Genomic DNA, 24,658 nt, shown 5'->3' on the forward strand with positions numbered 1-24,658 from the left:
GAATCCGAAGTGCAGATCGATGCGCACTCTAATCGATGCGGCTGATATTGCCCACAACCCATTGCGAGATGGACGAGGATTCGATTAGAACTACAAACGCGGATAAAAAGTGTTAAAAAACTACAAACATGACGGTTACGCGAGTCTGACGGAGAGGATTAGATAAAGTGGTTTGAGTGAGCAATTATCAGTATTTAACCTGACGAAAAGATATTTATTCAATATTATCCACTATATTTCTCTTTCAGCGGCATTGAGAAATTTTGTAATGATACGTTTGGAAATTAACTTTTATTAACTTTGCAAACACATGAGAGGAGTCTCTGCATTAAAGACCCACGAAAGGCAGATCAACGAGCGACTACATTTCTCTCCGATACGGTAGGAAATTAAATTGAAAGTGGGGGATTTGAACTGTGACGATGATTGACAGGGCAGTTTAAACGGTGACGGGACGCGCGTAACAGAGTCCGTTAAAGATGACGAAGTAGTATGTCCCAAAGCTCGCATAGCCTACTCTTCTGCTACACACTCAAAACTGCAGGCGATGCGAGTCGCATCTCAAACAAGCCTAATTTCATTGGTTACAGTGACGGGTTTGTGACAGGTTTAGAGATCAGTAGGCTTGTTTGAGATGCGCCTCGCCTGCAGTTCAGCCGAGACTAGGCGGCTGCAGTGAGAGGAGGAGTGAAAAAAGTGCAGGCAAGCCGGGCAGTTCTCTCTTCTCGTAGTGGATCCGACACCTGCGAGATCAAAGGCGGATATCGCGGGATTCACACTCGTGCGCTTTGTTGCTGATAAACTGGATGTCATTTAACTCATGTTACTTTTATATGAAAATAAATATTATGAACAAGACACCCAAAGTTTTTGTTATTTATTTCCATTAGAAAGACGTGTTTATCAATCATTTTTACTTTAATTAGGCCTACATACCCAGATAACAATTTTTGGTTCCCAGAACAGACATCCTAACGTTCTCTATTGGTTAGCCAGGAAAGTTTTCTTTACGTAAATAGAACGTTCCCTGTTGGTTTGGAGAACGTTCCCCTAACCTTCCCAAATATACGTTCCCCTAACCTATTTACTCCGATATAATTTACCCTGCTGTGCGTCAGTAATCGTCCAGCAATGCCGCGTCCCATATGGTATAAGCGGCATGGAAAACGGATGTCTTCAAACCATGTCTTGTTTTGAACTTATTTAATCAATATAAATAATTCAAGCACATAAACCTTCATATGGAGGATTAAATAAAATTGAATTATGCATTAATATGCATTTCGTAACTTGTATTACTGACGACACCTAGCCTACTACCACAACCAGGTTTTACGTTTAAGTGCCAAATAACAATGACTTCAACACAATATGTGGTTTTAAAACATGAATTTTATTCACAGACATTAATAATGAATAAAGATTACTTTAACTGGGATAACTGCATTAGTTTCTTACCACTGAATTAACGGAACGTAGCCTACTTCTCTCTTCTGGTCAGTACCATAGACCGTAAAAAAAAATAGTACTGTTAAACCAAATCTCCTCGGTTATCATGTTGTCTTCAATTACTTGTCAAATCTCTGTGAAATCACACTATTTACACCGGTATATTTATTAATTATAACCCATTATTAAATAAAGATCGATAAACTAATGTTAGTTAGTCAGTAAAAACGAAATGACCGTTAATTTTTAAATTACGCGAGTGCGCGTCTTTCTGTGGATGACGAAAGAAAGCGCGTGCTGGAGAAGCGCGCGCAGATCAGAGACGCGCAGTAACGAAATATACAAATAAACCTGCGTATATATTATAAAAAAAAATTATCTAAAAATAACCTGCAGGGAACGTTCTGGGAAGGTTATCTTTAGGTTATAAAATAAACCCCAAAAATAACCTGCAGGGAACGTTCTGGGAAGGTTCTCTTTAGGTTATAAAATAACACCTCTAAAATAACCTGCAGGGAACGTTCTGGACTCAGGACTAGGCAACCAACTAAACGACTTTTATTGGTCCATCGTGACCAGCGCTGAGAAAAGTAACTGGAACCACATCGCTAAGCTTCTGCTAAAGCCCACTCATTTTCCACCGGCCTTTGTTTGATGCGCATTGATTCTAACTTTTATTATATTTATTTGGAAGGGAACACGAACACATCATATATATTTTTAGCACTTTATTACTAGTACATGGATAAAATATCACAGCCCAGACAGTACGTTTTTTACGTTACAAGAATTGCCCAATCAAATATCTCCTTATGGCGTCACACGTGTATAGCCGCCCTCATTGGCTAAGGAAGGACTTGTGTGGGCAGTGTACAGCACAGTTTGAATTCGTTCGTGTTCGTGAAAGAAGACTTCCTAACTACGACATTAAGTGCTGGTAAATATTATGTTATTTTTGTGTATTTTGACGATTTTGCCTGAAATAGAGAGAAAGTATATGGTGTCGCGCAGTCGCTGTTCATTTATTCATTTTAACAGTTGTAGTTTTGCATGCTTTGCATGTGAACTGAAGAATACGTTTTCGAAGGTTAATTTGAGATCGGCGCTTTACATTTACGTATTGGTTATTTACGGTTAACTTACCTACTTATATCGTGGATTAAACATTTTATGTGCGTTTGAGAATACTGTGATCTGCATCATTTGTCACGCGACCAACAGTTGCATTTGGTTTGTTGCAGTCTAGTGCTGTTGATCTAATATTGTGTGGCCATGCGGCACAATAAATCGGCACACAAGCGAAAGCCATCGACCCCCAGACGCAGATCTCCTCCTGCACCACCGTTAACAGCTAGAACCCGCCGCACCAGCGGACCCTCCGGTGAGCTCTCATATTGGACACTACAAACATGTATTCATGCAGTTTATGGAAAGGTGGGTTGGCTTAGTGGTTAAATGCAACTAGGGCTGCACGATTTGGGGAAAACATCTAATTGCGATTATTCTGGTTAAGATTGCGATTTAAAATGCGATTATTATTATTTATTTATTTATTTTTTACAAATGAAAAGTGTGTATACATTTTTTTGTTTATATATTAATGTGACTAATAATAATAATTATGATTATTATTATTGCTAAATAAAAATAAGAAATATTACTATTACAATAACATTCATTTTAAAAAATAGAGCATTTAAGAATAATTATAACAGTATAATAATAATATTTATATTTTACAGAAAACTAAAAATTATGGGTTACCTGTTAGTATGCAGACAGCCTATGACTAAAAATCATTAGAAAGGTCTAAGGATTTATTGTAAAAAACAATTATTATTATTATACAAATCTGTGCTTTTTATCTGTGATATTAATTTCTTAAAGTCTATGTCTTTAATATGAAATATGAGCCTCTTATGCATCCACTGTGGGGATTAAAACTATTGTACATTGAAGAAAAACATATGGATTGTCATATAAATTTATTTAGTGAGAAGTTTTATTTTTCTTATTTTCTACCCAAAAGTTTCATTCATACTGGAGGCCAGAGGGCGCCCTCGAGCAGAAACGGCACATTTGCGCCAGAGAAGTAATCATTTGTTTTCAGGAAATCCCTTACGAAATCCCTAATGTGAAGCTGGCGCTGTAGGCTGAATAAAACGAAGATAGAAACGCTTTGACTGATTAAACATTAAGATAATACTTCTGTGATATGGTGTATTGAGTTCTTCAAGCCTTCTCGGGTATTTTCATAATAATAAAAGCATGCAGTGCTGATTGACATTCTGTGATAAGCCACATCAGCTCGACTGATGTTTTAAATATGAAGTGAGTTAAAACGTGTTATTAAATGTTGTATTTGGTTGGACAACAGGTTTATGAATGCATTAGTTTGTGAAGATGTTTGACACGTTGCTTAAACTCGCAGTGCTTTCAGACGGAGCAGCGTTTACTCCTGATCACAGATCCGCTCTTCACTGACACGCTGGGCATTTATTTATTTAATTAAAATCGCAGCCTATGCGCTTTCATAATCGCACATAAGCCAAATCGCAATTGCGGTTCGATTTCGATTAATCGTGCAGCCTTAAATGCAACTGTCATTAGAGGGCTCTGATAATGTTATTATCCATGTTTTACACCAGCCATGTAAAAATTCAAGAGAGTAGCAATTTTATAGTTAGGCTAAAATATAACTCTATAATGTGATGTTAAGATTCTTCAATCGCAAGCAAATTTGTTCTCTGGTATAACTGGTGAGGGTTTTTTCTAGTGTGTATTCCATAAAGCAGGCTATGCTACATGCCTATGGAGTTAGGTTTGTGTTTTGTGACAAATGTTTTAAATGTAACTTTTCAAGAAACTAATACAAATATAAACAAAATACTCCTAGAAATTGAAATATAATTTGGCAGGCAAAATGTTTTACTGTTAAATACACTGCATTATTTATATTTACTAACTTTTTTCTTCTCTTCCTTTCACTGATTTGGATCTGAGTTTTTATTTACTCTTCTGAAGTTTTTGATTTTGCTCCCTGAGGCTGCGTCCAAAATTGCATACTCTATTTAGTAGGTACTTATTAGGAATAAGTAATTACTTCATGACCGCTAAAAAAGTATGTTCTATATCAGATGAATGTGTGAAGTATGAATGTAGGGTGTCTCTCAATCAGCTCCCTAGTTCAGTAGTCAGGGCACTGATCAGGGAGTCAGCCATTTTAAGGGCTGTTGCAAGCACAGAATCCTTCCAGTGCACTGAAATGTTCGTTCCCTAAAAAGTCCCACAATGCACTGCAAAACCCTGGGTAAATCGATGCTCACTATGTTCCCGGAAGTTCTGAAGCACACAACTTAAATCACGTGAGCCAACTCCCTACACATAACGGCCGATGAAGACACTCAATATATATATATATATAGAGAGAAAGCATTATTTTATTATATTTCAGGATAAACATACATCGTAGACAGGTAATGAACACAATCTAGCCAACATTTATAATTTATTTACAACTGTTGCAGGTATATGTAACAAGCAGGGATGGAAATTAACTTTTTTGTCCACCGGCCACTGTGGCTGGTGGATTTCAAAATCTACCAGCCACTTTGTGAAAATGAATACGACAAGCTCTACAATACTTAAGCAGTTTATTTAATCTCAAGTCTCAATGAAATACTGACATTTTCTCTTTCTCTCTTATACACACACAAACCATGAACTGATATACATTTCATTAAATGTAGGGCAGATTAAACAAAAAACTAACATTCCTCCCCCATCCCAGTCCAATTTACTCCTGCTCATGCACCTGCCTTTCAGAGGTGCTTTCCTGAGCGTTCTTCTTCCCCTCCATGAACTGTGGCCTTCTAGGCTGGATGCTAGTCTGATGCCAGAGCTGGATAGCAGGGGTGGGATCATAATTCTAAATAGAGGGACTGGATAGCTGGACAGTCAGTAGGTCACAGAGGCTTCTTGATGTAAGATGCGACCTCCAGTCACTTTTCACTAACTTCATTTGATTGAAGCCTCTTTTACAGTCTGCAGTAGAGGCTGGTACAGTGAGAATGAGGTCAACCAGGCTGAGGATGTCGGGGCACTGCGTTTGCAAAGACCTGTTGATTTCTGGCCAGGTCTTCATGTGGAGACTCTCTCCCGTATCATACAGTCTGGTCTTGAGAATGGTCCACTGATCTGGGATGAGATCAACAGCGAGCGACCCCTGAGGATGTCAGGATGCTCTGGAAGTGTGTAGTTAATTCCTCCACTTCTGATTCACCAAATTCTGAAAAGAGACGGACATAATGAAACAACATTGAGTTATATGCTTTCTAGGGCTATAATCTCCCAGTCGATTATTAGTCGATACGTTCTGGCTCGACCAAAATTCTGATTGGTCGATTTTTTTTTTTGCAGCGTTCATTTCATCAGTTTTGCCGTGGTCATTTCATCAGTTTGGCCGCGTTCATTTCATCAGGTGGAAAGCACTAATTGCTAATGGGGGTGTTTTCAGAGCACCCCTGTGCTGTCACAGATAACAGTCGGTCTTCAGAACACCCCCCTTGTTTTCACTTCTTTTGGATTAGCCCAACCCACTGGAGAAGAGAGACAGATTGAAGTACGCTACTTTGCTGTATAGGCCTATTATTTATTTAATTGTGAGATGCTGCGTCCCAATTCGCATACTATCCGTACTAAATAGTATTCGAAAAAAGAATTAGTATGTCCCAAATCGTAGTATGTTGAAAAGAGTATTCCAAAGATTCCCGGATGGTTTACTATTTCCGGTCAGAATCCGAAGTGCAGATCGATGCGCACTCTAACGGCTGATATTGCCCACAACCTATTGCGAGATGGACGAGGATTCGATTAGAACTACAAACGCGGATAAAAAGTGTTAAAAAACTACAAACATGACGGTTACGCGAGTCTGACGGTTAAGTGGAGAGGATTAGATAAAGTGGTTTAAGTGAGCAATTATCAGTATTTAACCTGACGAAAAGATATTTATTCAATATTATCCACATTATATTTCTCCTTCAGCAGCATTGAGAAATTTTGTAATGATACATTACATTAACTTTGCAAACACATGAGAGGAGTCTAAAGACCCACGAAAGGCAGATCAACGAGCGACTACATTTCTCTCCGATACGGTAGGAAATTAAATTTAAAGTGGGGGATTTGAACTGTGACGATGATTGACAGTTTAAACGGTGACGGGATGCACGTAACAGAGTCCGTTAAAGATGACGAAGTAGTATGTCCCAAAGCTTGCATACTCTTCTGCTACACACTCAAAAGTATGTACTTTTTCTTCACAAAAAGAGTACATACTTTTAGGACGTAGTATAAGTAGGCGAATTGGGACGCAGCCAGAGTGTTTTCCTAGTCAGTCCTCTTCTACCATGTCAACAAAGACATCAGCAGTGTCAGTGTGGCAGCATTCTTTTAAAATAGAAAATGGCAAAAAAAGTCAAATGCAAATTTTGCAAGTAATATTTTGCATATCACAGCTCGACGACAAACATGTCATATCACCTAAAAACGGTAAGCTAACTTGTCTGCGTTAGGTTGCCCCGTCTGTTTTGAGTTGCCCCATCCCTTTTGTTATTGTGCAAACTGCTAATTTATTTCTAGTATTATTTATTGGATTTGGGCACTATTTTTTTTTTTTTTGGAGCCTAATGCGTGATGCGCTGTGCCCACTGTTTGTATTTGTTTTGAGCCTATGCTTTATTTTTCAGTTATGCACTTTATTTTGTTTCTGTTCTTGATCTGGCTTGTTTAATAAATATTAATTTTTTATTAAAGTGGACGTGCCTTTTGTGTTTAAGAGTAAAAGCTTTAAGTTAATAGTCTATTCGTGTCTCAGCCGCGAAGCTGAGCTGATCCTATGTTCGAGCTGCACAGAGCGGCTGAAATGATAGTGTCTGTCAGTTATTATAATACATATGACAAAAACTGTTGTCTAAATTATGTTGCATATTCCTCAAAAGTGCTTGTGATGATATCACTAGAGGACAACATAGTAACAGTTACTATATTTTCGGAAATCATAGGCTATGATATTGTGCAGGTGCACGTGATGTAACGCTGTCAGAGCCGTCAGACTCATTTCAGTCCAAAATAAAAATGTCTAAAACAATTATACTGCAAATATGCTGTTATACTGCAATTAGCCTACTAGTTTTTTATGTTTATTTATAATTCATTTAGGCAGACAACAAGGCCAAAAAGTACTGCGCACAGTGCACAGCTAATTCATTTAAAGTTTTTTTTTCCTAATGTCATTTTTAGTCGATTTTTAGTCGAAAATTTCGGGACCTCAGTCGACCAAGATTTTCTTTGGTTGATTACAGCCCTAATGCTTTCATGACTTTGTAGATTAAATGTTATGTATGAACCTAAACCACATACCTTTAGAGCGATCTGTGTCAGGCCAGCTGTTCAGATTCACTAACTTTGTAGCCTGGAGAATCGCTATGGTCATGTCGGTGAAGCGACTTTGCAGACTCTGGCAGAGTTTGTCGAGCAGCTCAAACTTGGCCTTCATGACACGGTTTAGGACGCGGTCATCATTCTCGTGCTGCTTCATACAGGCTTTTAGCTTGGGCCCAGGTCTGTGGTACATTTACATTAGTAAGTTTATTTAAGATATTCAGCTAAGCATTAACACAACTTTTCAGTTCTCACTCTGACACTCACCTGGTTTTGTATTTTGTGAGCACTGTTTGGGTGGCTGTCAGGCAGCTGTGTACTTCAGCCACTGTGATAGCTGAGGTTTGAAGAGTCAAGAGAGAGGCTGCTGAGGTGAGTCAGGCAATCATGCATGAAATTGCAAAACATGAAAAATGCTGGATCCCAGCAGGTTTGGAAGTAGTGGCATTCATTTTCTGCTCTTCTGCACTGCATTCACCCCTTCAGCATCTGGTGACTGAATCTTTATACAAAATCCGTCAAATCAATAAAGAAAAGTAATTAGTCAATTTATAATTTTTATACAAGTGTTTTATAAGTGTAAGTTAGTTTGATTTATTAAATTACACTGAACAAATTCCTGACAAACGGACCTTACATTTTAACTTAACATTCAAGTTCTCTACACTGTTATTGAGCCTACATGGTCTAGGTGCTGGGTAAGTCCCTGGTAACCTCTCAAGAAATGGTCAATGGCCCTAAAGATGTGAGAAACCCACCTGGTGCCTCCAACCCTAGTTGGTACAAGGGGATTCTGGCCCAGAATCTTGAAGCGGTGCTTTAGGTTTGCCCTGTTGAGAGCACTTTTACAATAGAATGTATGCAGCCCTGACAGCACATTTTCAATCTGTTTTGCCATAGATCAGCTCTTAATAGCATCCTTGAAAGCTAGTTCCAGGCGGTGTGCCATACAGTGAATACCCAGGACGTGCATGTTATTTCCTCTCAGCCTGCTCGCTACTCCTTTTACGTGTCCCTGTCATCACTGACGCACCATCAGTTGCACATGCCACCAACTTGGCCTGCCACTCTTCTCCACAGACCTCCCTCATCATGGTATCTATTGCCTGAGCGATGTTCTCACCGTCTGCTTTCTCCACATCCTGTATCCCTACAAAGTGGACCTCCACCTTGCCTCGGTTGCACAAGCGTGTATACAGCATTTCATTTCCTGTTCCATAACGGCAGTGTCAGTAGACCTGTCAGACATAATTCTTCTGACCTTATTCAGCATTTAATCTAAAATCTACTATTCAACATTTCATAGACAAAAAAAAAAAAATACTTACTTGCATTGCCATTTGTAATCTTGAAATGGCCTTCCTTTTTTCGCGATTGCGTGGGCATTCCTAAACAGTATTATCATCTTATCCAATTGGGCCATCTTCAGGCTGGTAAGTGCCTTCATGGCAGCCGTATTTTCCGGGGCTACTTTTCCCTGTGCTCTCTTTTTTTTTGCCTGGATGTGGCATTTGGATGATTCGTGGCTTCCAGTTTTAGGTTTTTAGTCACAACAATGAAACTATTAGTTTTGGCATCTTCTGAAGCGTGTTGACGACATACTGAGCAGAACATTGTCAGACTTGTCTCGTCGTAAACGAACCAATCGCGGGACTCCCCACTGTCTGCTTTTCTCCATCGTTCTTTAAAAAACTTTTTTTGATCTTCGCCTCTTTGTCCACTGGCTCCTCCTGAGATGTTTTCTTTAAGGACCTCTTAACGCCTGCGATGTAACTGCACATTTGTTTTTAAGGTGTGCCTCCTCTAAAAGTGTCCGACGTCCAGGTGAAACCGTATGCTATTTTTATTTACCCGCCACGGTGGCTGGTAGGTGAAGCGAGTTTACCCGCCACAACACAAAATCACCCGCATTTGGCTGGTGGTGGGTGCTAATTTCCATCCCTGGTAACAAGTAAAGTATTTATCATAATGTACTTTAAAGGGTTAGTTCACCCAAAAATGAAAATTCTGTCATGAATTTCTCACCTTCATGTCGTTAGTATCCTGTAAGACTTTTGTTCATCTTCAGAACACAAATTAAGATATTTTTGATGAAATCTGAGAGCTCTCTGACCTCTCCATAGACAGCAATTTAATCACCTCTTTCAAGGGCCAAAAAGGTAGTAAAACACATAGTTAAAATAGTCCATGTGACTACAGTGGTTTAACCTTAATTTTATGAAGTGACGAGAATACTTTGTGTAGAAAAAAAACAAATAAAAATAACTTTATTCAACTATTTCTTGTAGTCTATGCCATAGTGTCATAGTCGCGAGTTTGCCCATCAGAGTTCAGTATACAGTAGGCATGTGCCGGTATCAAATTTTCATGTTGCGATTAATTGCTGAAGCTTTTATCACGGTATACGGTATTATCACGATATTGAAATAAGTTGCAAAAAAAGTGTTGTCATACTATAACAGGTTAAATCACTTTCTTATAACAAAAGAACCAAACATTTAAATACAATAAAGCAATACACAAAAATGTATAAAGTAAACAAATATTTAAAACAGATTAAAGTGCAAAAGAATTATAAAGAACAATAGGTATGCTGAAATATACATTTAACTAAGATTAATACATGCTTTAGAAGTATTTTTCATTGTCAGTTTGTTAATGAAGGAACTAATGTTAAATACTGGAGCCTTGTAAAGTGTGTGATTGAACAACAGTCAGAACATATTCAAACAATATCTAGGGCATGTCATTTAGTCCAGATTAAAATATAAAATGCAAGTTTGAAAATTAATAGCCTTAAGTCTTTAAGTATTATGTATTAGGTTATGTGATTACTGGGGAAACGGCTGCATTTCTGCTGTTCCGTCAGCGCCCTCTGCTGTCGAAGAATGAATGTGCACTTCAGCGCATCTCATTCCACCATGTGCTCGGCTCATGCACGGTCTATTTACATCAGTGCGTTCCTCTTTGACGTGTTTTTCATTTTAAACGGTTGATGGGTAAAGTATTCTTAAAATTCATTCTAAAAATCTGAATAATTCGTAATAAATAATTATTAGCGGTATTTTGAAGTGCCCACGATAACAATATTGTGCATGTTCATTATTGCGGTATATCGTATTATCGTTTACCGGCACATACGCATCAGACCATGTCTTCTTGCTGCAGATTGTTTGTGTGTGACGGATCGATTCCTGCCACTGTTTTGACTCCTTACACATTTTATAAACTTTTCACGAGTTCTCAGCTGGTCACATACCATCATATGCAGGCAATGCACAAACAACAAGCACATTTATCCCAGCGCACAGCATTGTTTTGGATGTTTGTTAAGTTCTGTCATAAAAGCTTCAGGGTTCAGTGATAAAAATGCCAATCTGAACGCTTATCGGACCAGGGGCCTATACCATGAAGCTGGTTTAGCTGGCTAGCCAGATATGTTTAAGCTTAGTTTGTGCCAATCCTGGGTTTTATGTACCATTTAAAGTGGTTTGGCTTTTAACAGTGTTCTTCTCCATAGTAACTTGCGCTCCACTGCTAACCTGCTCCAGGGCAGGTTATGTTCTGGATAAGAGATCTCAAACTGATATTGGACCAATCAGCTGTGAGCAAAGTGACACACCTCTGATGCAATAAAGTCACTCCCCGTGTTTCTACTCCAAATTAAAGGTCACTACATAGAAAATGTTTTTTAAAGACTAAAGCATCTGGCTTTTAACAATGCTTATTTATAATAATAATTTTGAATGGTTTATCTATCATTTATGTAATTATTATACCCTTAATCAATTACACATGTATAATTTTAGTTAATCAACCATTAGTTAAAATGAATATAAATAGCCTATATAAAGGTCAATAAACAAATAAGCTTTCAAATCAGTAAATAAAGCTATAAAAATTACATGTGAGCTTAAATGTTCAATTCTCTCTATATATCAACTAAACTAACTTCATAACTTTTACTTGCATTGACGTAATACGATTTTTCTTAAAGTTGTTACTTTCATAGACAGCTCTTTTCTTCTTGCTGTGTAAATTTGTTTAAAAATTCTTGATATTTTCCAATCATGTAATATTCTGCAGAAGAGAGAAATTAATCTTGCTGCTTCTCTCACAAAAAGTGAATCTCAGTTTCACTGATCCACAGCATGTGATTGGCTGTTCACTACTGATGTCACAGCTAAACTCCTAAAGCCTGAGTTGACAGAGAAAGCTGATGATCAGCATCATGGGACCAACACTAATCCTGTATCCCTGAGTTTGTTAAACTACCATCATGGTACATGCCCCAGGACTAAATGGTTTTTTGTTTTAGTCCGGACCAAACAAACCAAGAATACAGAAGTTTGTTGTGCATAACCTCTATTGCCCTTGTCCCAAAAAGCTGCACGATTTTGGATAAATTGAGAATCACAATTTTTTTGCGTAAAATTTAGATAAAACAAAATAACATGCAAATTAGAGGTTTGAGTTAATTGCTTAAAAATATTTTTATAATAAAAATATTTTAATTTGAATGAATCAGTGTGTCACGGAGTCTCTCATTCATAAAGTTTCGTTATTGGATGAATCAGTGTTTGTGAATAAATCTTTTAAATGGATGATTCAATGAGCACGTTTACATGCACATCAGTTTGCTGATAACTCACAAAATCGGTTTATATGTTTTCAGAGCAGCCCTGTTTCACAGGTAACAGACTGTCTTCAGAACACCCCCATTGTTTTCACTTCTTTTGGATTTGCCCAACCCACTGGAGTAGAGAGACAGATTGAAGAAGGCTAGTTTTCTTGTATATTATTTATTTAATTGTGAGCGTGTTTTCTGCTCTTGATCTGGCTTGTTTAATAAATATTCATTTTTTTTTTTATTAAAGTGGACGTGCCTTTTGTGTTTAAGAGTAAAAGATTTAAGTTAATAGTCTATTCGTGTCTCAGCCGCGAAGCTGAGCTCAGCTGAGCTCCTATATATTCGAGCTGCACAGAACGGCTGAAATTATACTGTCTGTAGGGCTGTGCAATTAATCGAATTTCGATTTCGATTTTGGCTCCCAACGATCACCAAAATAGTACAATCGAGAAAAAACGATTATTTTGCCATGTTCAGTTTTGCAAGAACACTCTTATTTTGTCTTGCGTTCTGAATGAAACGCGCACATCCGCCCCTCCAGAAGCCACAAACGTGACTCCACAAACGTGTGCATATCATCCGCTGGAATTTAAAAACTCGGCGCGAGTAAAGATGGCAGAAGGAGGGCAGTTACAGCAGCGTTTGGTGAGCAAAAAAGGCAAAACCAACTCCGTTGTCTGGGAACAGTTTGGCTTCGAGGAATCAGACGACGAGCAGAAACATGTATACGTGCAAGATTTGCTACATGGTAGTGGCTGCAACGCAAGGGAACACTACGAATTTGTTTAACCACTTGAAAATTAAACACAGAGTGACCTATGACAATCTAATAAAGAAACAAAAACTGACGAGAGCAGGGGTGCCGTGTAAAAGTCCTTTAAATAATTTTTTTTCCTTCATATTTTTTCAAATAATTCTCTCTTTGTAAACGTTGTTCAATGCATGCGAGTGCTGCCGTATGTTTGAATATGACCAGTAATTTTCTCTGTCATCACCCGGGTGTAGAGCCAGAAGACACAAATGAGAAGAGCGCGCGCTGTGAGAACATTTGTCTCAGGCCCTGTACACATGAACACGGGTATTTTCAAAACCGCAGCTTTTTCTACGCGGTTTGGCTGTTCGTCCACATGCAAACGCAGTATCCGGTTACTGAAACCGGACTTTTTTGAAAACTCCGGCCAGGGTGAAGTTTTTTAGAAACTCCGGTTACAGCATTGTCGTGTAGACGGTGAAACTGGAGATTTCGGCTTGTGAAGTCGAAATGTGCGCCGTTATCGCTTTTGTTTATACATGAGTGAGTCTATGCAATGGCGGACGTAACTTTTAATAACTCTGCTAACAGTGCTTATTACATATATACAGATACATGCGCAGTTATCTCATTGTATTGCAGAACAGAGGCGCCAGAATACAATAATACAACATAGTAAGGCAAGTGTGTGAAGCTTCAGTCCACTTGAGCCCTGCCCCTGTGTATACAGTTAAAACCGTGCTTGTGTGGACACGATTGTTTTTTAAAACGGAGGAGGAAAAACTCTGGTTATAAAAATACCCGTGTACGTGTGGACTAGGCCTCAGTGCACTCATCCGAGAGTGCGCACACGTCTCACAGCGCGCAAATATTGAGTTCACTTTCAAGTCTCGCTCTTGAACGGACAAACTCACACAAAACGTATGTCAACGTCCATCTTGATGAGTATCCTAGCAGACATAGTCTGAATATGCCTTAAGTAAACTTTATACAGTCGAGAAAGACGACGCAAATCCGAGCATTAGGTCTCAAAGGGGCAGTAACATCAGGTCTTAAAGGGGCAGTAGCCTTTACTGCTGTCTGTTTAATGTCAAACAACAAAAGACAAGGACATCACTCACTGCTCTTGATTGAATAGCTTTTGTAAGTTTAATAGGATTAATCTTTAATTTATGCACTCAAATATGCAATATTATTTTATATTTGATACATTTCTGTACCTGAAAACTAATGTTAGACGTACCTGACTTGAAAACTTGAAAAGCATATCTAGCCGAACCATATTGTTGATCTTATTTATTTGTGGTTATCATTTTTACTGGAATACTTTTATACTTTGATTTGAATATATGTTATATTCTTTATTTTAATAGTTCAAAAAGTACAACAAATGTTACAATTTCAATTGAATTGTTGAAAGGTGTCTTTTTAATAAATGCAACACATTCCCAAAGTCATGTGAAATAATCGTGTTACATAATCGTGATTTCAATATTGACCAAAATAATCGTGATTATGATTTTTTCCATAATCGAGCAGCCCTAACTGTCTGTCAGTTGTTATTATAATACATATGACAAAAACAATTGTCTAAATTGTGTTGCATATTCCTCAAAGTTCTTGTGATGATATCTAGTTGACAACATATAGTACTATATTTTCGGAAATCATAGGCTATGATATTGCGCAGGTGCACGTGATGCAAACCGAAGAAGAGTATTAGCAACATATCAGTGAGAAACTTGCGGCTCATATATTGTCCTCTCATGCAGTTACAGATGCAGCCTTTTGACTGCACCACTAGTACTTCTGTTGCACGAGATGAGAGCACTTTTATAATTTTTTGGGGGGGTAAAAAAAAAAACATTTACTCCTCCCTTACTGCAAAATGCTCGATCTGTCTGAATGCGCTTAAATCCACAGTAAGGACGTGTACATGCACACTTCAATTCACAGTTTTCTCGTGACGTCACACCGTCATAGAAATGTCCACCTGGAAGGCAAAACCAGGCTTTCCTCCATTGACCACCAGTCATTTTTACCAGCTTTGTAATAAGTATTAATGTAGTAAGACAGTGATATTAAAATTCAATATACACCTTATTGAGGATGCATACTATGTACAAGGAAGCAGATTAACACAATATAAATGCAATGTAAGGTTTCTCCGGTTTTCATTTCCATTGAAAACCATTACTAAGAAAACGCATTTTGTTCATATTCTGGGCTCATCTGTTCGCCTGTATATAGTATGCTGAAATGAATTTGATCTTAATATCACTGTGTTAGTACATTTAAGGAACTTTAAGGATGGGTTGCATGAATAAGTATAAAGTATCTGTAGCCTGGCGTCGGTTCATTTAAATCTAACGTAAGTTAATTCTACGAAGTTAATCTGTGTTTAAAATTAAGTGGTGCAACACAACTCAATTTAAAATAAAACCCATATCAACAAATCCTTGATTAGTGTTAAACTTTGCTTAATTTAATCTTTAGTGGTGCAACCTACCCTTAGTTTTTTTCATGTTAAGCGTTTTAGAACGTCCCGCTGTTTTTAGTGATTAAAATATTGCAGAACACAAGTGCCAACAACTTAAATTGTGTTCACATTTTTGTTTTTAAGATGGAAATTTTGTTTTTAAAGCTGCTGTCCGTAACTTATTTTCTGTTCAAGATTTACAAAAATTATATAATGAGAATGTACAACATGAATCCATTTTCCAAACCGTGTTTTTGTCTTACCCTGAATCATTAGGGTACACTTACAATAAGTGTTTATATTGGGACTATTTCAGACCAGACTGGTAGGAACCGCTGCGGATGAGCACAGTCCCTGCGTGACTCGCCATAGACATAAACTGAGAAAAGTTACAGACTGCACTCACTGCAGCGTGAAGATAGAAACAGTACTATGGCTGTTTTGCCCTCCAGGCCTCTGCGACAGTCATGTGACTGAAAACTATGAATAGATCCTTGGTGCTGAGACTTTTTATCATGAATGCAATAAATATTTTGATTTATAGATTTTAATCTGCGATGACATAAAGTTTAAATTAGCAGGTTTTAGCAGGTGGCTGTACTGGGTCTAGGCCTTTGTATTCATCTGGATGATGAAGCTGCAAATGCCCCCTCATAGTTGTAGTGCTGCTTTGATATGGGAACTCACTATCGCACAGTTTGCATACCACTTTATCCTTTGGCAAAACACCAGCAGCAGCCGATTGAAACTATAGGCGCATAAAATTGGTGGGAATTGACTTTTTAGCTTTCGCAATGCCTATTGTACTTTCGGAATTCCTTTTCTGCTTGTTTGTGAGTTTTGTTACATCGATCTTTTTTATTTGTTTAATTCGTTTAAAATTAATAGTGTACATATTTGGTTAAAATCGATTTCCTATTTTTGTTTTGTTCGAAACTTGTGTTGGTTGATCCGATCGATTGTGCTATCGATTTTCGAACGTAAAGTGACAGCCCTAATCTTCACCGTCAATAGCCGTGTGGGCAGCTCGGGTGACCCAAGTTTGAGTTCCGGCTCATGGACTGGCTTTCCTGATCCCATCCCCCCTTTCTCTCTCCCACTTTGCTTCCTGTCTAGTCACTGTCCTATCATAATAAAAAGGCAAAAATAAATCTTTGACAATAAATAAAAAATAAATGTTCGATAACCTGTGGCACTTTGTTTTCACAAGTTCACACTTACAAATGATCGAATGGAGTAAAAAAAAGTTACGTGTTTTTGGCATGCTGTCCAAGGGGAGGCTCCGAGCTTGGAATTTTCCCCAAACCCAGAGTACTCCCACTCGTATCCCCGGCTGAGAATAGGAACCAGCCAAGAGTGAGAATTCGGGGTGGCAGAGGGATAACAGAAAATAGTTAAGATAACTTGTTGAGTCGTCTACTCTCGAGCTAGTTAGATAGACGATTTGAACATGCTCATCCCGAACTTTGTTTATAAAACATTATTTGTCACACATCTTTCGAGATACAAATATGTAAGAGACTGACAATTAGCCGAACATATACTTGTTTAATTAGAGACACTTGGCCTTCATTTTAAAACCTTTATTTGAATGATACCTCGTTCTACAATATTTCTATGATTAAATCACTGACAGAGACCCCTCTGTAGACTTAAAAAATAAGCTTTTCCCTGTCGTAATTTAAATCACAGTACCCGACACCAGTTATTTTGCCACAAGATTTTCTTTTTTATTATTTTATATGCCAGCATAGGAGAGAGAATTTTCTGGGAAATGGTCTTCATTTCAGCTTTATCTATCTTTCTGGACACTGGATTTTATTGGCTACTTAACCAGAAAAATTAATTACATTACCAGAAAACAGGTTGTACATCTAATATACTTCGTGCTTGCACACAGCACAATATACCCTTAGATGTATGCATCAGTGGAAACATAGAGAAACTTGCCTTATAGAGAACTTGTGACTTGTCATATGCATGGTAGGAAAACATCATGCTTCACAATTCTTCCTTACAAGGAAGTCTTCAGTCATGTGCATAATTGGAAAGCTTATGCTACATATTCCTGTGTTCAAAATGATCTCCTCTCTGTGTAACCCTCACACTTCTGTGCTCAGACTCACTCTGACTGAATAATAATGATGCAATTGATTATGAATTAGGGCTGCACAATATATCGAAATACCGCAAATGTACATATCGCGATACAGCGTTTTTCCTGGGTCAAAAATGGTCTTCGGTGGTGTCTGACAGACATGGTCATCCACACACACAGTAAAAAAGTACCCTACCCACGTGATCTGTGAGCGCAATACTGACAATACATTTAAAATAAATGCAAAGAAACCGTTTGTAATTTTTGCCTATCTTATTTTGACATCTGATATTATGTATGATCTCTACCTTGATGTTTGTTTCTTTTGATCCTCATTTTTTACACTTTTTACTGATAATTGTTTTGGTATAATCATATCAATATTAAAAAGTAGCATTAAAAAATGTACAAATAGCCTAATTTTCTACCATATACAATTTTGTAAAATTATCAGCTAGCTAACAACTTTGTTCTGGTCTCACCTAACTCCAGTCTACACTAAATTATATTTCACTGCACATTGTCAACATAAATAAGCTGAATGACTGTGGATGATTAAACTAATTCCTACTATCCGCTCTTGCTAAATGGGGTAAGCATACTTGTGTTCTCGTTTCAGATGTTCTGAGTAAATGAATAAACTGATTCGTTCGTTCAGTGTGGAACGGATCAGTTGTTCTAACCAGTCGCTAAAATGATTCGATTCAAAGGAGTCATTGGTTCGCGAATCTTACATTAGCAGACGCGTTGCGTGCGAATCCCGTCTGTTAGAACATCGCGAAAGATTTGTCAATACAGAATACACTTCATAACAGAATATAATGTTTTCCCGTTTATTGAAACTTATGTTTATGTCAGCTGGTCAGAGAAAAGTCAATGTTTTTTGAGCGCAGTTCACACTCAGCGGGAATTCAAGGAAAAAAAATATCCGAATGCGGCACGTGCAACATGGATTCGGTCTTCCGACCTTTTGATTTTGATTAATATGTGAAATATGAACCAATATGTGAAATATGAGAAGACATCGACAGAAAGAGAGAACGGTCGCGCGGGGGAGGAGTTCTCTGCTCGTTCTCTGTCACTCATTTAACACTGCCATATCACACGTGCAACAGTCATCTATTCTACACTCATAAATCACAATAACTCATCAAATAAGGCTTTGGCGGGCCAAAAATTTGTCTTGGCGGCCGCCAAAAAATTTTCAATGCAGGAAAAACCCTGCGATATGCATATCGCAACGGCACGCAATATCTGAATGATTTTAAAAGGCTACTTCAGCATTGTGAAAAGTGAAAATGTTTTAGGTTGACGCATATATTAGAGAATGGACTGGGAACACGACTGTTACTTATGTAACTTGCTTGATGTTAAATTTTGCCAAAAACAACTCTTTGCAGTTTCGCCCTGTCTGACACACCGAAACGTGCGCACTAGCCACCTCTCTGAAAGTGTTTGATCCCTTCAGTTTTGTTTTGTCTAGTTACACACTCAAACTGTCAAATAAACACAGTTATGTCAAAATGGCTGTCTTGATGAGTTATGTAAATTCAGTCGGTTATACTTTTAAGTGAACGATATCAGTTGGGGAAAGAAACCGAATGCGTGTCAATAGGATCCTGGCCTTAGGTCTTAAAGGGGCTATATGCAACTTTTCCCCCAAAATAAACATAACCATAGCCTTTTTATTTTACCATTTATGACTCCAACATCTCCTGATGAGCATACTGACACCATGTCCGCTCACAGTGGGTGCACATATAAGCCTGTATCCTATTTTGCCTATTTTCTGGCGGGTAGGTTTTTTCCCGCGCTGTCTGCGGATGTGACGTCACCACCGCTGCGAGAGCGAGCAGAAAATAAGAGCAGTTCTATTTTTGGCCACAGGTGTCAGTCGCGAGTTTAAATTTCAGAAAAACGCATATAGCCCCTTTAAAGTGTTCCTACTAAATGAGCTCCTACTTCAGAGGAAGAGTAAAAACCGGCACCCACCATTTTGGAAACCAAAAAGAATCCGTGAACAGACACTGATTATAACCTCTATGAACATGGAAAACAGAGATGGAGATGGACCTCTCAACCTTTACGCTAAGGAGAAAATCCAACGCAACTTTGAGGGGATAATGTGAAACATGATTATGTATTTCTGCTCTAACACAGTTTCAGCCAATCTCATGTTAATCTTGAGTACCTACAGAGTAGTATTGCATCCTTCATATCTCAAAAAAGTTTTATTCGATTTATAAAAGACAGATAAACTGTACCGACACTTTCCGAACAGCCGAACTCGTGGAGGAGTGCAGTGGGCGGAGCTAAAAGAGACAGACACACCTATGACAAACACAGGCAGGTTACTGTCGTGTCGTAAACTCGTGTGCACACCCACAAACCAGGCCCGTTGCGACAAGGCAGACAAACCAAGCAATTGCTATGGGCCCCGAGCTGGCCTAGGGCCCCAAGACAACGACAGGTTAAGAATAAAATGAAACCACAAACTGTGTGAGCGCCCCTTTGATAGTCAATGCAGTAAAGTGCAATGACACTGTTATCGGGATCCCCCTTAAGGGGCCCCCTCTCAGTAGTCGCTGACAGCAGCCAGCCAACCACGCGATCTCTGCTGCGGCAAAATACAAAACCTCCTCGGCAGTTATCATTAAGCGGAATTTTATGCTTCAGGGGCCGGTTGCATAAACTGTTAAGACTAGTCTTACAAGTTAGACATACATTTTTTTTTCTTTAAGACTGTTCATAATTTTTTTAAATCAGTTACATAAAAACATAGACTGTCCTAATTTGACACAAAAAGTAAGACTGAATGCCACTTGCCTAACTGCTAGTGGCTCATACTAGATCTTAAGACACTGTCTTAACATAATGGCTTAGTTTATGCAACTGGCCCCTGGAAGCCAGAAAAGAAAAAAGAGAAAGGAAGAGGAGGATAAAAAAAAAACAAGATAGCGGTAAGTGCTAAATTACACTGGATAAAATAGCTCTACTTGTCTTGTACAAAAACGATGTAAGTTTGCAGCAGGTAGGCTAGCAAAAATATGTTTGTTTGCTATCGTTATCTGCCTGACGGCAAATGCTGCTTGTAACGAACAGTTAGTGCAAATTTTTTCTCGAACGGACGGAATATGGTTACATACTGTAATATGTTTTTTAACGGGATAAGGAAGACGCAGATCTGTTCCAGAATCACTGTTTATCGTATTTAATGACATGACATTGCTATAGCTTTTTAATAGGTTTTGATGAAAGTGGCATAGCATGCTATACTAATTATTAATTGTGCTATGCATAAATAACCTGGAATAGTTAATATAGCATGCTGTATTAACTATTATTATGAACATTATTTAACCAGAAAGAGGCAGAGGAACATGATTTTTTTCATAGCTTATCTTAATGTGCTAGTGTCGGGATATACAGTAGTGACAGTTTATGCAAATATTACATTATTTTTTAGTTAATTTTAAAGTTACCAATGGCTCTTGAACAATTACTTTATTCTGTTGCAATTTTTACACTGTTACATTTTGAAGTACTGTATCAGGACAACCCACATGTTTTACTGGTACTGTTTATTAACTATTTAACAAGGTATTAGTCATCTGTTGCAACTTTATAATAACCATCCAGATAATGCTTATAGACAGTTTACAAACCAACTAGTAACCCTTTAGTATTCCCAAAGTGTTAGGAATATCTGGTCCGTCTATCTATGTAATGTTTATAGATGTTTAAAAAATGGTTTCTTAAAGGATTACAAACATTTTTTAATGATACAGTGAGATTTGTGGGATGTACATCCAGGGCACGAAGCTCCCATTCCACCACATCCCAAAGATGCTCTATTGGGTTGAGATCTGGTGACTGTGGGGGCCATTTTAGTACAGTGAACTCATTGTCATGTTCAAGAAATCAATTTGAAATGATTCGAGCTTTGTGACATGGTGCATTATCCTGCTGGAAGTAGCCATCAGAGGATGGGTTCATGGTGGTCATAAAGGGATGGACATGGTCAGAAACAATGCTCAGGTAGGCCGTGGCATTTAAACGATGCCCAATTGGCACTAAGGGGCCTAAAGTGTGCCAAGAAAACACCCCACACCATTACACCACCACCACCAGCCTGCCAGTGGTAACCAGGCATGATGGATCCATGTTCTCATTCTGTTTACGCCAAATTATGACTCTACCATCTGAATGTCTCAACAGAAATCGAGACTCATCAGACCAGGCAACATTTTTCGAGTCTTCAACTGTCCAATTTTGGTGAGCTTGTGCAAATTGTAGCCTCTTTTTCCTATTTGTAGTGGAGATGAGTGGTACCCGGTGGGCTCTTCTGCTGTTGTAGCCCATCCGCCTCAAGGTTGTGCGTGTTGTGGCTTCACAAATGCTTTGCTGCATACCTCGGTTGTAGGGATGCGCGGTATACCGGTACTGCAAAAATACCGGTATATATTTTATTTCAAACGGTACGATATCATGATTTTGCTCATTTCGGTATATGCTGCTGTTCCGAAGTTCACCGCTAGGTGGCAGCGCGCTACCCAAACTGACGCGAAACCGGCAAATGTGGCAACAGAACAAGATGAATACAGCAGTTGAATCTCACTCAACACGCACAAAACTCATTAATAAAGACGAGTAGACGTGAAATTTGGAATTACTTTGCTTATAAAACTGCTGAAGAAACATCAAACCTTGCCAAGCATCTGCCACTTAATTCCTGACTTGTAAGACATTAAGAGATCGACAGGTGAGTGCATAATTCTAACGATCTAATTTAGACATTTTTCTTTTAACACTGATTAACGCACATACATAAGATCGTATCGTTTAAATATAAAGAAATCTCCAGCATTCGTTTCAACCAGTGACGTTTAGACCTCATAATATTTGCACGCATACTATTGCACTATTTACATCCGCGAAAGACATAACCAACTGTGTTTATTTAACTACTCACTAAAGATTGACATTTTGACATAATTTTGTGTGTATTTGACTGAGGAAAAACAACTTAATTTGGAATGCGCGAGCTCTTTAGGCTTGTGTGTGTGTGTGTGTGTGTGTGTGTGTTTGTTGTTGGCATGAGCGCAAAGAAAACTCTCTCTCTCAAAGAGCTCTCATCCCATATGTATTACGAAATGCTATAAAATCGCTTGCATGTTCAAATTGGCGAGGTTTAAAAAGACGTGGGCAGTGATTTCCGTCAGTTGTCCCGCAACGGAAGCGAAAGTGTTGAATCTGAGTGCGCAGATTGCTTTTATAGTGCAGGTGCGATGTCTTTTCAAGCCAGAAGCAATGGAGACGCGCAGTAATGCTGAAATTACTTACAAAAAAGTTTCCAAATGACTGATTGATGTGACAATCTTTGTTGATTAATTTAATAATAAACATTTGCGGTAATTTCCCGCTTCATAAACCCAAAACTTGCGAGAGTGAGCAAAATTATGCACAATACCCGCATCAAAATTCAGACCCTGTATGGTATCGATTTAATATCGGTACTTCGGTATTAGATTGTGGTACCGTACCGAAGACAAAATTGTGGTATCGAGCCATCCCTACTCGGTTGTAACGAGTGGTTATTTCAGTCAAAGTTGCTCTTCTATCAGCTTGAATCAGTCGGCCCATTCTCCTCTGACCTCTAGCATCAACAAGGCATTTTCGCCCACAGGACTGCCGCACACTGGATGTTTTTCCCTTTTCACACCATTCTTTGTAAACCCTAGAAATGGTTGTGCGTGAAAATCCCAGTAACTGAGCAGATTGTGAAATACTCAGACCGGCCCGTCTGGCACCAACAACCATGCCACGCTCAAAATTGCTTAAATCACCTTTCTTTCCCATTCTGACATTCAGTTTGGAGTTCAGGAGATTGTCTTGACCAGGACCACACCCCTAAATGCATTGAAGCAACTGCCATGTGATTGGTTGATTAGATAATTGTATTAATGAGAAATTGAACAGGTGTTCCTAGGGGTGGGCGATATCTCGATTTAAAATATATCGAGATATTTTTTAAACACGATATGGATTTTGACATATCGTATATATCGATATATTGTTTCTATTTAATTCTGATTCCGCCACTTTGCTTGTTTGCCTTCTCTGTGCTGTGCTCGCCCCCGCTCGCTCGCCCCTGCCTCCTTGCTTTTGTTTTCCCTTCCCCTCGCATGTTGTCATGGCGGCGTCTGCAACCAGCTCGGAGGCTACAGAACTCGTCTTAAAAACAACTGGCTCCATTATATGGAGATACTTCGGTTTTAAGGCGTCGGACGAACAGCAGACTGATGTCTACTACCATGAATGCCGACAGTTGGTTCTCAAACACTTGATCCAAGATACAGTTTGCCTAGGCAGCATTACTTTGCGAGACAAGAACTCCCGCGACTGTACACTACGGAGAGAGAGCGGCTTGCTTGCTGGAGAAGGTTACTTACTATGGCCTTGATTTGAGTTGTTTTATTTTTGAATGAAAATTCATTATTTGCATATTTGCGTTTTAAAGCCTTGCGCGTAGGGCACCATGCGCTTTCCCGAGCGCGCGCACTAAAAGCCTGTCAAACAAGTGATTACTGGACTAAATATTACTGCGCTGTCAAATACACACAAGGTTAACATAAACACAGTCGGTTATGTCTAAAGTGAAAGTAAAATCGGCTTGTGTCTGTATATTAGATGCGGGAAAGTCTTACATTGACAGCAGGGCAGCCTAGTGAATAGGCTGCCGCTTGTCCTTAAAGGGACAGTTCACCTCTAAAATGATGTCATTATTTACTCACTCTAATGTTGTTC

The 24,658-nt window shown here is 38.6% G+C and overlaps 1 protein-coding gene across 3 annotated transcripts in view; it reads left to right on the forward strand.

Annotated features, from left to right (window-relative positions):
• The first annotated feature begins 2,299 nt into the window (after positions 1-2,299).
• The window catches only part of cenpa (histone H3-like centromeric protein A), a 76,563-nt gene continuing 54,204 nt past the window's right edge, over positions 2,300-24,658 (forward strand). Inside the window, exons 1-2 of one of the 3 annotated variants that reach the window (XM_079829359.1) lie at positions 2,300-2,386; positions 2,691-2,830. In XM_079829359.1, coding sequence (XP_079685485.1) covers positions 2,722-2,830 — 109 coding nt within the window. In that variant the 5' untranslated portion in view covers positions 2,300-2,386; positions 2,691-2,721. The remainder of the gene's footprint in view (positions 2,387-2,690; positions 2,831-24,658) is intronic. The other 2 variants (XM_079829360.1, XM_079829361.1) reach the window with 2 other exon arrangements.

The sequence above is a fragment of the Gobio gobio genome (assembly GCF_949357685.1).
Source record: "Gobio gobio genome assembly, chromosome: 11".
NCBI classification, from domain to species: domain Eukaryota; kingdom Metazoa; phylum Chordata; class Actinopteri; order Cypriniformes; family Gobionidae; genus Gobio; species Gobio gobio.